This window comes from Aplidium turbinatum, chromosome 7 (genome assembly GCF_918807975.1).
Source record: "Aplidium turbinatum chromosome 7, kaAplTurb1.1, whole genome shotgun sequence".
NCBI classification, from domain to species: Eukaryota; Metazoa; Chordata; class Ascidiacea; order Aplousobranchia; family Polyclinidae; genus Aplidium; species Aplidium turbinatum.
In genome coordinates this window covers 33,472,154-33,487,768 of record NC_137478.1, presented here as the reverse complement: position 1 = coordinate 33,487,768, position 15,615 = coordinate 33,472,154, and the positions used below count along the sequence as shown (strand labels likewise).

The following is a 15,615-nucleotide window of genomic DNA, read 5'->3' as shown; positions in this document are numbered from 1 at the left end:
TCCGGCGCGCCACGTAACTGCCCCGCGACCTGCTTCGTTCATGGAAACGTGAAAGGAAAAATGTCTTCGTTTCCTGTCAGGCTGTTTAACAAATTCTTTTGTGACGTCAAAAAGGAAGCACACCAACCTATGTGACGCATAAAGGTGTTCGAAGCAAGCAAACAGCCGCATTTATTTGGGATGCCTGTCAATCAAGCGGGGTCACCGAGCGATAACTCGGATATGGATTTTGAATTGTAGACAACTGAAGGAATAATTACTGGTATGACACAAGGTGGCGCCACCTGATCACATCGAAGGTATCCGGTTAACCGGCCAAGGATGGGTCATTTGATGCAACTCATATTGCAGAAATTGAGGTTAATAAGTTGCTTGAGAAATGGCGACATTGATTCATTCATCGATTCACACTCTCGTTTGACCCCCCTTTACCCCCAGCAGAGGCATTCTCACCCCTACCACCAAGTCACCGGTTGCTTAGAACGCCTTTAGAAGAAATTCTATTGACATAGTGACGTCACAAAATATAAACACGACTAGCGCATCGTGCCCCTGTCTCAAAACGATGTCTACCCCGCTTGCCACGTCACGGCAGCAGGTCACGGTGCACCGGGTGAGACGTTGCAACTGTGATGTCACAATGCTTAAAGCTCTGTCTTTATTGTGAAAACGTGTCAGTTGTCTGGTTTGATCAATTGTTTTAAGTTTTCAAATATTCGATATCCAAACCACTTAAAATGCATCGGGGCCTGCCACTAATGTGTCTGTGATATTTTCATTGTCTGATTTATAAATACACCTATCCAGATAGACTTTCCTCATAACTCTCGTAACTTGTTATATTTACTATTTTCTTTCCACTCATAATATGTAATAAATATTTTAACGCGCAATAAACCACAGAAAGCATCGTCTTAGACCAAATTACTTTTCATTGTTCTCGGAATCTAATATTTGAAAAAGTGAAGATTATCATAAATTATTAATACAACTCTAATAACTGTTTAGTTAACCAAAAATTAAGAATCGGTCTGTCTGTCAGTTTTGCATATTACTAATTATTTAAAATTAAAACGCAACATTTCTGACACATCTTTAGTCACCATCTGCAGTCTCTCAACAAACTTCACAGAAAACCCTTGAAACAAAATCACGTGACAACAAAGTTTGTAAAATAAATTGAGTTAAAGTAACTGGCTCCCAATTAAAATTTTGTATTTTTTTCATCAATCGATCTTTGTTCTTTGCATCGACATGGATTGAAGACAATGCTCATGCGACCCTACAATGAGGTCACACAGGCGCGAATCTAAGAGTTTTTTTCGGGGGGGGCCAGAAAATTTGAAAATCAATTAAAAAGAAAGAAAAAGCTAAACAGATATGAACAATGATACTACGACATATACGATATGCTAAAAAATAGACATTAAAACAACCATTTTCATCAATTGTGATGCCGAGGGACTAATATCAGCTGTTTAGAAGCATATCAAACCATTTGATGCGGAAACATACAAATTTTCACAAAATTTCGGGGGGGGCCCGGGCCCCCTGAGCCCCCCCATAAATCCGCGCCTGAGGTCACAGATAGTATCACATTGAACTAGGTAGCGTGGGCATTCTACAATTTATTTAGGAAACTAACTTCAGGAGAGGGACGGATTGAAGACGCAAAATCGGCTACTTGATTGTCTCAATCGACCGTCGCAGCTTGTGGTTTGGTGACGCGAACATCGAAACTCTTCGACGAACACAATGAATGACGTCACAATACGTTTCAACCTTCCCACAAGACGGCAGCAGGTAGTTGATAACCAAGACCGATCCAAGTTATTTTGCTACAATTGCTGCGGCCTAACCAAGCCACCAGCTTCCGTTTCCTACTATTTGAATAAACTGAAGATGATATTATGTTATCGATGCTTTAATAAATGATGTGAAGAGACTAGAATGTTGTGCAAATGCGCATTCGATGAATGGAAAATGAAATTACTGAATTTAAAAGTAGTTTGTTTTAATTTTTCATATAAGTTTCATTCCGATCGTAATTGCAAATTACTTTATTAGAAGAATTTTTCACTTTGCAGAGAAATGATCAAAACAACTTCTTCCTCTGTCATGTCCAGTTTTCATCATCACCTCAATATCTTGATGATTCAATCCGGTGATGAGGTACGAAGAACAGTCAAGGCTATAAACAATGACCTTCCACGCTCCAAGCAAAATTTTAGAAAGTGATAGAAAGTGCTTTCAACAAGACAACAAGGCTCTTTCAAATACCAAGTTGGTAATACTGGACGTTATTACAATCTAAACCCCTCTCTTCCAACTCTGCAAGTTCTGAAACTTTTCCAGGGGAGCCAATTCAAGGTTTCTCTCATTAGCTCTGTTTGCAAGGATAGACTAAGACCTGGAAAAGTAGACTTGACACCACAATACTAATTTAGGATTTGCATCACCCCCCTCCTCACTCCCCCCACCCCTCACTCCCTATGTCCTCACTTTTCAACGGCCGTCAAGTTAAGAACGTAGATCGGTATTTTTCAACTTTTTTGAGTCACGGAACACTGTTTGCAAATAATCATCAATACCATAGTATCGATCATCATCTACGAAACCATCAGGAAATTTGTGATGTTTTCTTAAAGTTTATAAAAGAAATGATCTTTTTTTTCTTCGAAACTTTATTTCTATAATGGGCAGAATAAACCTTTTCCAACCTTAAACGCTTACACAGCTGCAAAGATGTTAGGTATTTACAGCTAGCAGCATTGACAGAGTGGTAGTCCGCAACATAATGGGAGACTTGAGATGAATTACGGACCTAAATTTTTATGGGGAGGGGCTATTACTGGAAGGAAACTTTACTACGAATCGTTGTTCTCAGTTAACCTGTAAATATGAAGCAGCGCTTTTGGCTTTCATTTTTAGCCATCCAGGTTCTTTGTTTTCTTCATATTCAACGTTTGAATTCATAATTTGAGAAAATCCAACCTTTCATTGGTCTACGTTTCATCGAAACAAAGAAAAGAGAGTTGTTTGCACGATGCGTTATGGTCCTTGAAAAGATAGAAATGAAACTTCACTAATAATTGTTCATTGAACAATTGTCCACTTCATGCTTTCTGCCCCATTTTTGAACAGAACCATGGTTTGAGAAGCACCACAATAAACTATCTTAGGCCCCGTTACTAAAAAGTAAGTCAGTGAAATTCAGCAGGACGGTGAGTTAGTGCTCACACTGCAATGTTTGGTGATCTTTCGCTACCATCCTGATTGCGCCATAATTTAACCAACAGTTGTACAATGCATTGTTTTGACAATTGCATTTACTCTGATTGTTTGTTAATATATGGCGCTGTTGAAACAAAATAAATTGACTTGACTTACTTGGCAGCGTCGAATCATGTTTTCCATAGAAAATTCCTTTTCTTCCGTTTCTCCTATTCAGGAATATAAAATTTGAAGAAAGTGATAATCAGAAGCAATTATCCGGATGCTTCTAAGTGGATGCTCCACCTGAGTAATAAACTAATAATCAGGCACCAAACCTTTCCTGGAGATTTAATTGCGAGAAATTGAAGCTTTCAGATATCGTCGCCTTTAATTATCGCCTTGAAGATGTGGCGGTACATTGCCATGGTAACATGGCCAGCTTGCAAACAATGATAATTTGCAAACAATCGCTTAAATCTACCTTGTGAAGCAATAATAATTTGTGTAACTAGGCCGTGCATTCATGATCATGGCCAAGTATCATGATCATGGGCCGTGTAATCATGATCATGGCCGAGCATCATGATCATGGGCTGTAACTACATTCATGATCAAGGCCGATCATCATGATCATGGGCCGTGCATTCATCATCATGAGCCGTGCATTCATAATCATTGCCGAGCATCATGATCATGGGCCGTGCATTCATCATCATGAGCCGTGCAATCATCATCATAGGCCGTGCATTCATCATTATGGGCCGTGCACTCATGATCATGGGCCGTGCATTCATCATCATGAGCCGTGCAATCATCATCATGGGCCTGTGAAAACTCGGACGTGTTGGTTGATTTTGTGTCTCTTGATTTCACCAGAGTCGTGCGTTGATGCAATGCACTCCGGTGGTGTGCAACTGTTCATGAATGGAATCATCAGCGACCGAAGCATTACCGACATTCCTCATGTGCAGCTTGGACCGCAAACGATGCCACAGAACACAACCTTAAAGCTTGGTGGAATGTTAACGTTTAATGGAAATTTTCTTAGACGCGGTTTTGTCGAAATATCTGCCAACGCATCAATCCGATTATGACGTCACCACGCGAAAGTGGCGATCCAAGTTGTATGGTCACGTGATTTAAATTGGATTTAAACAGCAGGAACAAATTTAAAAACATTAAAAAATATAAAACGATGAGTTGTGTGGTGATCAAGGAGGGGAAGCACCGCAGCATTACTATCTCATAATGACAAGTTGTGACGATCGTTGTGGATGCTTGGGCGAAAAGTAAACAGAAGACGCCAAATATTTGGTTGTCAACAATGAACTCGAAGAAATTCCGCTGTTGCCTCAGGCTAATTACTGACCCCGAAAAGACAGACGCGCATACTTTTTGTTTAGACGTGACGCGACAAATCGCTGCAATTCTAATAAAAGAGTGAGAACGTTGAAAAGTCTACGTGACGTCACGTTTAAGTATCTATTAGCGCAAAATACTTAAAGCAGCAGCTCGTTTTGGGCGATGGCAAACATTTTGATCAAAAAACATTCTTCACGTTATTTCTGCAATAACTCGGCGTCAAAATTCTGGGGAAAATTCGAATTTAGAGCATCGGTGTCGCGTGTGGTCGCGATCCTTCACGAGTTTGTGCGCTTTCACATAGAACGTCGTTATACAAAAGGCCTCAACTATTTCAGTAATAATTGATTGATTCGATATTTTGAAGATTTTAAAATAACTTTTCTTAGCATATCACGCGGCTCGCTGCTTTGAAAGCATATTACGTGTCGAGTGATCGCGAGCCTAGTTCATCGATGTCGATCATCGGACTAAGATTTCTTGAAAAGATTTAATTTGTCAATTTAAGGATAACCGCTTAGAAAAGTTTTGAAATGTTTTCAAAAGAAATTATTGTAATTTCATATCAATGAGCGGTTAATAAAAATGTCGACTCCTTATCGCAGCTTAGGATCGGGCAACGTTAAAGCGAAATGCAACACTCGACTATTTCCCTTTTCAATTGTTTGCCGCAATCACGACAATTACCGCTTCTCAGATAGCCGCGTCTGCAGCAAACAACTCAAAAGATGAAATCAGCAAATTGTCCCGCCCCAGGGCGACCACTATTGGTACCCCGGCACGGGCCATTGTTGAACGCGCCAGAAGCATCAACCCTTATATAAAGGGCAGCTCCTGAGAGCGCTAAGTGCCGGCCGCGGTTCAGTAATTGCCATGTTGTGACAACAGGTTATTTTGCAAAACAAGCACGAAAAAGCTTTAGCTCTTCCGATTGTAACTTTGTAGAATATGTTTCTCAACACCGCACTCCTCGGCGCTAGTTTTCCCCATCCAAGGGTGCACAGCCAGGGGTGCAGGTGAAAAACCTTGTGCCATCTTACATGAGAATCGTTTAGCTGGAAGTATCCTTCTATAAATAAGATGCGATATATTGCACCGATGCGTCATAATGTAGATTATTACAGTGTATGGTGTCAGTAATGTCACCTCGATGACGCTGCGGGCTTGAACTAACGCTGTAAACTTGATTCTAATATGACCAAGCAATAGCTCGTCATCAATGGCTGCTCATGTTACACAGTGGAGCGATTACTGAATAATGCGTGGGATGGCAGACCGCGTGAAAAGCGCCTTCCATCACAAAACAATGGAAGCTGCATTGTTGGTTATATAAGAACAATATCATCAACGTCAATGATGCAACTCAGTTCCATTGGTTCCTGTTCGATTCCTGTCTGGGACATGAGTAGAAGCCACATGCTGTTTATCAATTTTAGAAACAAAGCAGGGCTCCCAACACCCCACCCAAACACCTTCACCAAAACACCCTGACACAAACACCCTCCCACAAACACGCCACCTAAACACCCTCACACAAATACGCTGGCACGAAGAATTAGCGAACCTAGACTTGTTTGGACAAACAGTGCAGGTGTGCATGCCCCCATGAGATGTAACCGCTCGCTTCCTCTCGGAAAGCAAAAACTAAAATTATTTTGAACAAGACATTACAACTGCATAGTGGCTGCTGCACTCAATCGCGTCATGTGTTGCTCGCCGCTGCTTCAGTCGGTGTGAGACTAGCAAACCGGTGTGAGAATAGTGGTTGAGGGAAAAAGGGAGTGAGAAAGGGCGGGCTATAAAGACATCAGCTCGAAACGTTAAGCCTCAATAACAACCAGGTAGACTCGCTATCGCAGATGAGCAGGGATCACAAAACTATAAGAAGTCGGAACGTCAGAATTGAGAATTTTTCAGGTTGATTCATCTTTGTGAAGCCCGCATGAACAGTCAACCCCAAAAATCAACAATAACAGGCTGCGTCATTCTAAGATTGACTCACAATATCCACCAGTGACTATTATGTCAAAGATGACAATGCCGTCGCGTAGGGTCTACAAGCCCCAGGGCGGAATGAGAGTAGGCTATTAACTTTCTTGAGGCTGATAAACATTTTTGTGGCCAAACTAAGCTTGTTCTTTCAATGTCTCGCGGAAAAGATAATGAGATGTTAGCAGCATAAACCTGACGCTGCAGAAGCGATTGCAGTCGCCACATTCTATTGTAGGATAGAGCTGAGAGCGACAGAGTTGTTCAATCTAAGAAAAAGCGTCAGGAAGGCAACATTAGTTTTGCTGGTAAAAGTTTCTTTTCTTTTCCAACAGGATCCAAGTCAAAGTAGCAAAGTTAATCATAGGATAATTATATTTTCTGTCCATATTTGAAATTTTGAAATCAGGTGAGTTCAAATTCTTAATAAAAAGGCAAAGTAATTTCAACACTTTCGCTGTTGCTTAATTAGTAGGCTACGTGACTATAAGCTGCCCATGAAAAACTTGTCCAATGATTGATCACTTCTCAGAAGCCATCAAGTTGATTGGGATTATTTAGATTTCCGTTCGTCATTATTTGCCAATCAACAGATCATGAACTTATCGATCAATGATGAAAGCCATGAAATCGATTCTGTTATTATGATGTCACCAATTGCATTTAAAAGAACGGTATTACAGTGGGCTATTCCCCAAACAGCAAAACCCGTCATGTTTACATTGATTTAACGTCTGCAGACGTTCAAACAACAGATTTTGCTGTCTGGGCCGACCAAGTCGAAACATGTTAATTTGTGTTTATTTTTAGATATTTCTCAATGGGTACTCTAGCGCTGTTTATTCTGTCACTTCTTGCAGTCGGTAAGTCATTGTCACATAGTTTTGTAATTGTAGTTTTGTTTGTTGTCACCACCAAGTGCCGAACACGCCCCGCTAGAATGATCACCCACCGCTGTACTGTTCCGCCACCACAGCGGCTCAGATTGTTTTGTGACGTGTTGCAACGTCATACTAACATACCCACGCTTGTTTGTGTCATGTTGCGCCACCTGATGTTTCAACATTTATTTTATTTTTAAAGGTCACAGCGCGCATGCGCAGTGCAGTGGAGGCAACGCACAGACACGGAGGGATTGTGGCTTCGGGGGGATAACCCAGCAGCAGTGCGAGGCGAAAGGTTAGGAACCAATTTCGGTTTGCTCCTTACCATTGGTCATTGGTCACGAGATTGTTTAGTTGAAATATTTTTTTGGGCTGCTGGTAAAAAGAAGATTTGTATGCGACCATGACTTTGGTAGAGTCTATAAGAAGGATTTTATTTCAAAAAGATATAATTTTACATCAGGTTGAGAAACATCAGATGTTTTAATTTGAAATAATATGCTCATTCGTCATCCCATCAATACAATCTAACCGAGTCAGTTATGAGACCGACTTGACAATTAACCAACATTAGTGTAAACCTCACATGTACAGTACTGATGTACATGGTGTAAACCTCACTGTACATGACGGATTCTCTTTGCAGGTTGCTGCTTTGACAGTGCAGTGACCGGCGTGCCCTGGTGTTTCCATCCTCAGACCAGCCCTGATTCTGAAGGTTCCCTGAGCGCATCGTCCCGAGTGGAGGGGGACAACTTCCTCCCGGGGAGTCTCCGCCCCTATCGACGAACTGATGCCGCCATTCGTGAGTTCCAATGTTTTCACTTTCGTCTAGTCGTCCACGGTTGTTTTGAAACGTAGATTCAATTCCATAAAGATCCAGTTGGCAAATCGATGTGCCCTCCAAAGTTGACAGTGTTTTCTCCTTGTCACACTTCGCTGGGTTCGGTCCCTCAACAAAACTTCGAGTTGTTGGTAATAAACTTCAAAAGATTTACGACAAGAAAATTGTTGCTTCAATACCAAACGGTCGTTTCTGACGACCGCGAAGCGATGTTATTGTTTGCCGTGATTGTGGCAATGACGTGGATAGTTGTTTGGGTCAAGACTTTAGAACGTTTAAAAGTTTGTTGAAGTTGTGAAACAAGTTTTCAGCTTTGAAAAGATTTTCATTCTGAGACTTTCCAGTTTCCGTGAAAGAAAATTTTTAATTCCGGATCAAGTTTCACGTGAAGCGATGAACGTGACGTCATTGGTCTACGCGTTTATTTCCGCTGCAAGACTTCACAATCATTGATTAATTGCACAATGATGTCATAAATGATGCCGCTTCACTCACTGTGACGTGATGACATGTTGTTTTGCAGAGTTTTCTGGAAGTTGTCTCTTCCATTGCACCTCCGTGCCGCGAGAGAATCGCTTGCGATGTGGCAACCCGAGAGACGGAGTCGAGGCTTGTCTTCAGATCGGTTGCTGCTATGACGTCAATGATGCTTTATCCAGCAGCAGATGCTACTACCCCGCTGGTGGGCGCTATTTTTGTTTCACTTATATTTTTCATCGCTGTCTCTGAATTGAACACGGGTCGTTGCCTCATTGGCCTTCCCAGTATTTCCCTCATTAACCACGTGACCCTGGCCACTATGTTGCTTTATTGTGGACGCCCACTGATCGGGCGTCTTCTCTTAGCTTTGTCTGTTTGCTCACAATAAGTCAACAAACAGCAGAGACAGTTGCTATAGAGCGAAAGATTGTGGCTGTGAAGTGGACTCCAGGATGGCTCCAGCTCTGATGACGTTAAAAGTTGATGATGTAAATGAAAATATATATAAGGAAACTAAAACAATGAAAACTATCAACGCTACAAAACGTGCTCAATGCTAAGCAAAAAAGCAAAGCAGAGCGAATTAAATCAAATATAGTTATTACTATCTGAATCCTTCTATCAGTTGATGTAAGGAAAGTATGCCTATAATATCTTGGCAATAATCTGATAACTTTCAACTTTCTCTTCCAGGTTTGGACCGCACTTGTCCCTCTCCACAATGCCAGATCCCCAGTGGGGCTGTTCAGTTATGCACGACCAGACGGGTCAACACTCTATCGTGCGAGAGGCAGGGCTGCTGCTTTGGCCTCTTCAGCGATGGGACTCAAAAGTGTTACAGAACCGAAGGTAGTGCGCCACCGAGTGGTGATTTATTGTTTTGGTGTCTTACAATTATCACGTCATCAATCACATAAATTATGTGAGTTAAAGATGGCCTGACATCACTTTGTAGAATGCGGTCATGCTATATTTAACCTCGACGATACTATGACGTAAGAAAGATGTGTCACCTCGACATGTAGTGACGTCAGTGATCGATTTCGAGTAATGGGTAGTACCAAATTTAAGTCATAAGTAGACAACCGGAAACAGACATTGCCGTCGGCTGCAGCGTGGGTCAGGTGTACGTCGGAAGGCGTACACCGATGCATAGCGCTCAAGTCCTCTTTCCCGCTATGCAGGATAAAGATAACAAACAAACGTCATGGACTGCATTGTTGTCATTCTAGAACCACCAAGACTTCTGGGACCAGTAAATCCCCCATCGGTGATTCCCACCACTGCCACCTCCCCCCAGACCACAACCACTGAGGTCACGACCACCACGAAGCGTCCCAGCTTCATAGAAATGCTCCGGAGGCATGGAGGAGGGAACTTGGAAAACATTTCCATCTACGACATCTTGAGCAAGTCGCTGAAGCAGCTCATGGAAAAAATGAACAAGAACAGACCAAACGTCACCACGACGTCAGCAACGTAAGTGTGACGTCAGTTTGCCTGCATTTGTTGTTGTTGGTACTTTCAGCTTCAGATGAAAGATGTTTGACACTTGATGGATGATGGCGACCACAAGCGACAAAATTGAAACGTCGTCATTCTCCGCGATGACGTTTCAATGCTCTCTTCCTCCTATAGTGTTTTCAAATAATTTCAAACCAGTTACTGAGCGGCGCAGAGTCCGAGTCCAATCAAATATTCCATAGTTTACCTTGGAATCCACGGCATTTCTTGATGCGTTCCCACAACAAACCTGACTCGTTTGCATCAACCTACTCGCTGTTACGTCATAATAAACCTTCAATTTCTTTCAGTTGCGCGACAGCTTTCAACTTGATGACGTGTCATTTGCTAATTGGCTGCTTTTCTTTCAGAACTACCACAACAGAAGTCACAACAACCACAATCGCGACAACCACGAGAATCCCACTCCCCACCACAACTCTCCCCCCTCCCTCGTATGCGCAAAGGTGCAGATGGGGTCGATGTAAGTTCGTTAAAGTTAAAGCTGATTCTGAGTCGATTTTATATCACGGCAACTGAATGATCGTTTTCACAGTAAGAGACTGAGTCGATGCATACTCGGGCTGTTCCACGACCAGTCTTTGATCCTTTGATAAACTCACGTAACAACTTTCGCATCATGTAAAACTATGAGAGAGTGTTATTCAATACAGTGGTTAGATTTGTGAAACGTTTTTATGGCATAAGATTAGATTCAATTCAATCTCCTATTGTTTGGAAGAGTTATTTTTACAACAATGTTTTAATGTTTTAACCAAATGTCAAAAAAAGTGTTAAATGTTTTGCACATAAAACTATTGCTCAGAACTTCTTCAATATCGCAGCACATGGTATGCATCGGCCATAGTCTAGTCATGCAGTCTGTACGTGGCTTACTTTGCGATAACCTTTGAAAGAATCGTGCAAATAAATTCCTCCTGAAGCCAAAATAATTCAAGCAACAATTTATTAAACTTTCTGAGTTAAACAGGCTTGTAACTTTACTACAATCTAGAAATAGGCTACAGAGACGACCTAGTGGCGGGTTCAACAATAGTCTCTTTATCTCCCTTTGTCACAATTCAGTTGACAAAACGCCCCATTATTTTGCAGGTCAATACCTTCCGGTCCCAACACAAGCCCCACGTCAATGCTTCCCCACCGAATGTGGAAGACCTAGATTTTACCCAGGCTCCACTGTGCCCCCACCAAAACTTCAGCTGAAGAAAATCGTTGGCGGGACAAGGTCGGTCACCTTGGATTGCAGTAATTTTTTACTTAAGGGAGTCGAGTAACAAGTTGTTGAAATTGAAATTGTGAGTCACACTTGCTTTATTTTTTCGTATTTAAAGCTTAGAGTATATTTGTTTGAAAAGCTGGTAACACTGCAAATTACCTTCCACAGAGCTCACCCATTCAGCCACCCTTGGACAGCCATGATGCTGAAGTCTGAAGGAAACAGAAAGTTCTTGTGTGGCGCCACAATTGTCTGCAGCAGATGGCTGGTCACAGCGGCTCACTGCATGAACAGACAGAGCGCAAGAAGCAAGATCGCCGAGTAAGTTAATTGCAACTCGCTAGGATTGTTCTGCTGGAAACGTCGCTTTAAAACTTCACATTGTCATTATCGAAGACCGGCCTGCGGAGACAGCCTCAAGAAGTAGCTTATGCGAAACTGCCAGGGTTAAGTTCTAAAAGAAACTTTTCCAGTCCGATGATAAAGATTTCAACAACGATTAACTCATAGCACACACAGATTTTAGCAACACATCTATCAATCGTATTTGTTTTTGCTGAATGAAAGTAAACGGTTTAAACAGATTTTTCATCAATTGTTCAACTTCTGTTGCAGTCTTGACGCGATATTTTACAAGATCTACGTCGGACGTTACGTCGGTTGGAAGCAGAAATACGGGAAACAAGTGCAAGTCTTCGATGGACGCGATGGTAAGAACTGACTGATGAGCTAACTTCTGATGCTCTCCCAATAGAACGTGAGAGAGGGCGGAAGGAAATGATGCGCTCAGGGGTCCGAAAAAACGATCATTTTGCATTTTAGAGAAACAGAAAGATACAAAATTCTAGTTTTTGTTTTACATCCATCTGCGTGAAGTTAGCCTACCTGACTATGTTCGCAATTATTTTTGTTAAATTTTATTTTGTGCTTTTCTTTTAAAGAAAATACAAGATCTTTGTTTCACCACAGTAGCCTTCCTGTGTGCACACATTAAACTGATTTTACGTCACTGACCCAAACTAAATCCTCAGGTATCGAGTATCTGGAACAACACGAGAACTTTGTGACGGGAGTTAATCGCGGTATCGTGACCCATGACATCGGCGTCATCCGTCTTCGTCGCCCGATCGTATTCAACGAGTTCGTGCAACCGGTTTGCATTCCCGCCATCAAACCTAAAATCGACCAAATCGTCTGGGCCACTGGATGGGGAATTACCAAAAGTAAGACTTTCACCAAAAATGTAGTTTGACTTAAACCTGTGAACCCTGTAACCTGTGAACCCTGTAACCTGTGAACCCTGTAACCTGTGAACCCTGTAACCTGTGAACCCTGCAACCTTGTCGCAATCATTTGCAAGTCATAGCGAAATCGTAGATAAGCAAAGTTGAAAGCAGATGCATTCCCAAAACAGAGGCTTTCCTTTTGACAATGGATTAACTATAATAATGGTTGAAATGGGACTCAGTCTTAACCTAACTCGGGTCTTGGTCTGTGAATGTTAGTCTGCGAATCTGTGAATGGTCGGCTGCATTGCCGAGTGGTGAGAGCCTTGGAACGACGTTCGAAAGGGCGCCGGTTCGACACCGCTCAAGAGCATGCGACGGTGTCCTTGGCAAGACACTTATGAAGACATGCCTGAAGGTGGTCCTTGCCTTCCCGTCCATTTAATCTAAATCTTCAATGACCGGGCGTAAACCTGGATACGACAAATAAACAAACAAACAAACCATGTTAGTCTCCAGCAAAATACTGAAGATTTGCTGGGTAAAGACGTTTGGGTTGCAAGTTATGTCATGAAAGTGATGTCACAAGAGTGATGATATGTTTAATTTATGATTACAGATCGTGGTCCGAGCGACTCAATGATGAAGCAAGTCGCAATTCGCATCTTGAACGAGACGGTGTGCCGAGAGGATGTGCCAAAATACAACTCCAGCAACCCGGTTGGGGTGCTTTGTGCCGGGGGTGAAAGAAACCACGACACATGCACGGTGAGTCTTCAATGACATTGTGACGTCATCGTGTGATGACGTCACTAGCCTGGTCCTCTCCTCGCATGGTTTTGTGACGATCTTCCACCACGTAAACGAATGCAACAAAACTAAAGTTTTTTTTTCTAATATTCCACATATCGTTGGTGGAACGGGGAATATCTACTCACTTCTGCCAGTGTGGTTTGTTTTATTTCAACCAGAAGGGATTGTCGATTGATGCATGGGTTCTCATATTTAAATAAATGTGAAGACTTGAAAATCCATCGGACGTCACCCAAAGTTACTTGGCTGCACAAACAAAGATGCATTTTATGGATGAGAAACTTCCACCATTTTTGAAATGTTTGAATAAGACTTGGGGTTACTTGTATTTTGAATCAGAAATGCTGCATTGGTATCAAAATATGGTCAATATGTTTCGTTCCAGCCAAGCAATGGGGTTCAAACGTTTAGATTCGACAAGTCACAACAATGTTATTTTTACTTACAGGGTGACTCTGGAGGTCCGCTTGTAGGCCCCAAAGTTATTGGAGTTAACCAACGGACAGGGCTACAGATCCAACGTTGGCAGCTATACGGCCTCACCAGTCTTGGGTCCCCTAGTTGCAATACCCTCCTATTCAACCGTCAGCCCGCGCTATATACCGACATCGCCTACTACCTGCCCTGGATCCGGGACAGAACTCAAGGCTGCTGCGAAGATTGAACCCAAGAAGTTACTTTAACTGACGCTGTAGCGCCACCCAATGGAAATAAACATCGTTCTTGATAGTTTTTCTAAAACGGAAATTTTTTAATCCGTTTTCTCTTTACAAATATATAATAGCATCTCACACTAACATGTTAAAGAAACAGTAACTTAGGCTATCACACATTTAGAAAAATAATGATTCCAATTTCATTAGTTTTGTGCCAAACTTTTACCCTATCTTTGAATTGGGAACTATATGGAACATTCACACTTACAGTAACTTAGTTTGGAAGAGAAAATTGAAAGAAATGGTGAAACCACATTATTTGCCGTTGACAAAGCTGTGAAAGTGTCGACAATTTTTAATTTTACGTTTTCTTCCAATCTAATAGCAAGAACAATCGCTGCAAACTTGTACTAGAACGCTGAGATACATATAAACCTACTGTGTCGTGGTGACGTGCGGTTGGTTGTCCTTTGTATGGTAATTGAAGGATATTTTATTTAGCCTCGAGTCTCATTTAGATGTGTAGCTGATAAAATGAAGAAACAAGTTGAATGTTTGTCTTTCTTTCTCAACATATAAACAGGACGCAATTACCAACGTTAGACATTTGTGGAGTGGAAATTTAAAACAACACCTAGCCATAAAAACACCGGTCAAAGATTACATCGTCATAAAAGATTAAGTTTATTAGGACTGGGTCAGTTACTTGACTAGGTATCAGCCAACTCTCCGCAAAGATGAATGAGCTGCAATAAGTTAGAGATAGAGGAGCTTGTCATTTCAACTTCGACTAGTGTGTGGAAATGACCACATTACGACAACTTGCACATTCCGTGTGTTTATTCTGCAGCAAACTTCTTGAGTTGTAATGTTGTACATTTGTGTTGTTTCCAACCTTATTTATATCGCAAACTTTTGTTCTGTGTTGTTGTTTTTTTTATCGAGGTAATAAACAAAATTAAAAAAAAAATTGAGTCTTTATTGTGGTTTTTCAACTACAAAGTGTCTAAAAGAAATGCCACAATGTAGCTACCTGAGCCAAGAAAGTGCCTCTGACAGGAAAATAAATTTGCTAAATTTACCTAAGATACCAAAGAGATGACACTAACAAACTTCCCTGACCAGCAAATTGTAAAAAATATCAACAGGCTACTAAGGTACACGCTTGCAAACTTTCGTTCACATTCGGCAAATCTGGCACTCATTCAATTGCGAAAATAAAAACGGCAACCTCGCTGTGACGTCACCATGGGTGGGAAGGATACATTCTTTCTCTGTGGTGAGTTGGTAAGGTATGGTACGACTGCTCCAAAACGTCAATGTGTGGGGCTCTATTGGTCTAACTCTAAAGCATGTGCAAAATGAGAATTACCGAAATGAAAAAGTCAACTTATTATTACTATCA

General features: G+C 41.6%; 1 protein-coding gene across 1 annotated transcript; it reads left to right on the top strand.

Annotated features, from left to right (window-relative positions):
- The first annotated feature begins 6,878 nt into the window (after positions 1 to 6,878).
- LOC145773964 (uncharacterized) lies at positions 6,879 to 15,170 on the top strand. Its single transcript, XM_082585089.1, has 14 exons — positions 6,879 to 6,976; positions 7,378 to 7,430; positions 7,651 to 7,746; positions 8,098 to 8,256; positions 8,819 to 8,977; positions 9,469 to 9,624; positions 10,008 to 10,254; positions 10,650 to 10,762; positions 11,392 to 11,524; positions 11,684 to 11,836; positions 12,131 to 12,225; positions 12,547 to 12,738; positions 13,361 to 13,509; positions 14,003 to 15,170. Exons 2-14 carry the CDS (start codon positions 7,388 to 7,390, stop codon positions 14,216 to 14,218), a joined length of 1,911 nt encoding a protein of 636 aa, XP_082441215.1. The 5' UTR covers positions 6,879 to 6,976; positions 7,378 to 7,387; the 3' UTR covers positions 14,219 to 15,170.
- The last annotated feature ends 445 nt before the right edge of the window (positions 15,171 to 15,615 follow it).

Coding starts and splice junctions, on each gene's coding strand:
- LOC145773964 (XM_082585089.1), top strand. CDS start 7,388: ATGGGTACTCTAGCGCTGTTTATTCTGTCACTTCTTGCAGTCG. Junction 7,747..8,097: donor GCAGCAGTGCGAGGCGAAAG/GTTAGGAACCAA, acceptor TTCTCTTTGCAG/GTTGCTGCTTTGACAGTGCA. Junction 11,837..12,130: donor GCAAGAAGCAAGATCGCCGA/GTAAGTTAATTG, acceptor CTTCTGTTGCAG/TCTTGACGCGATATTTTACA.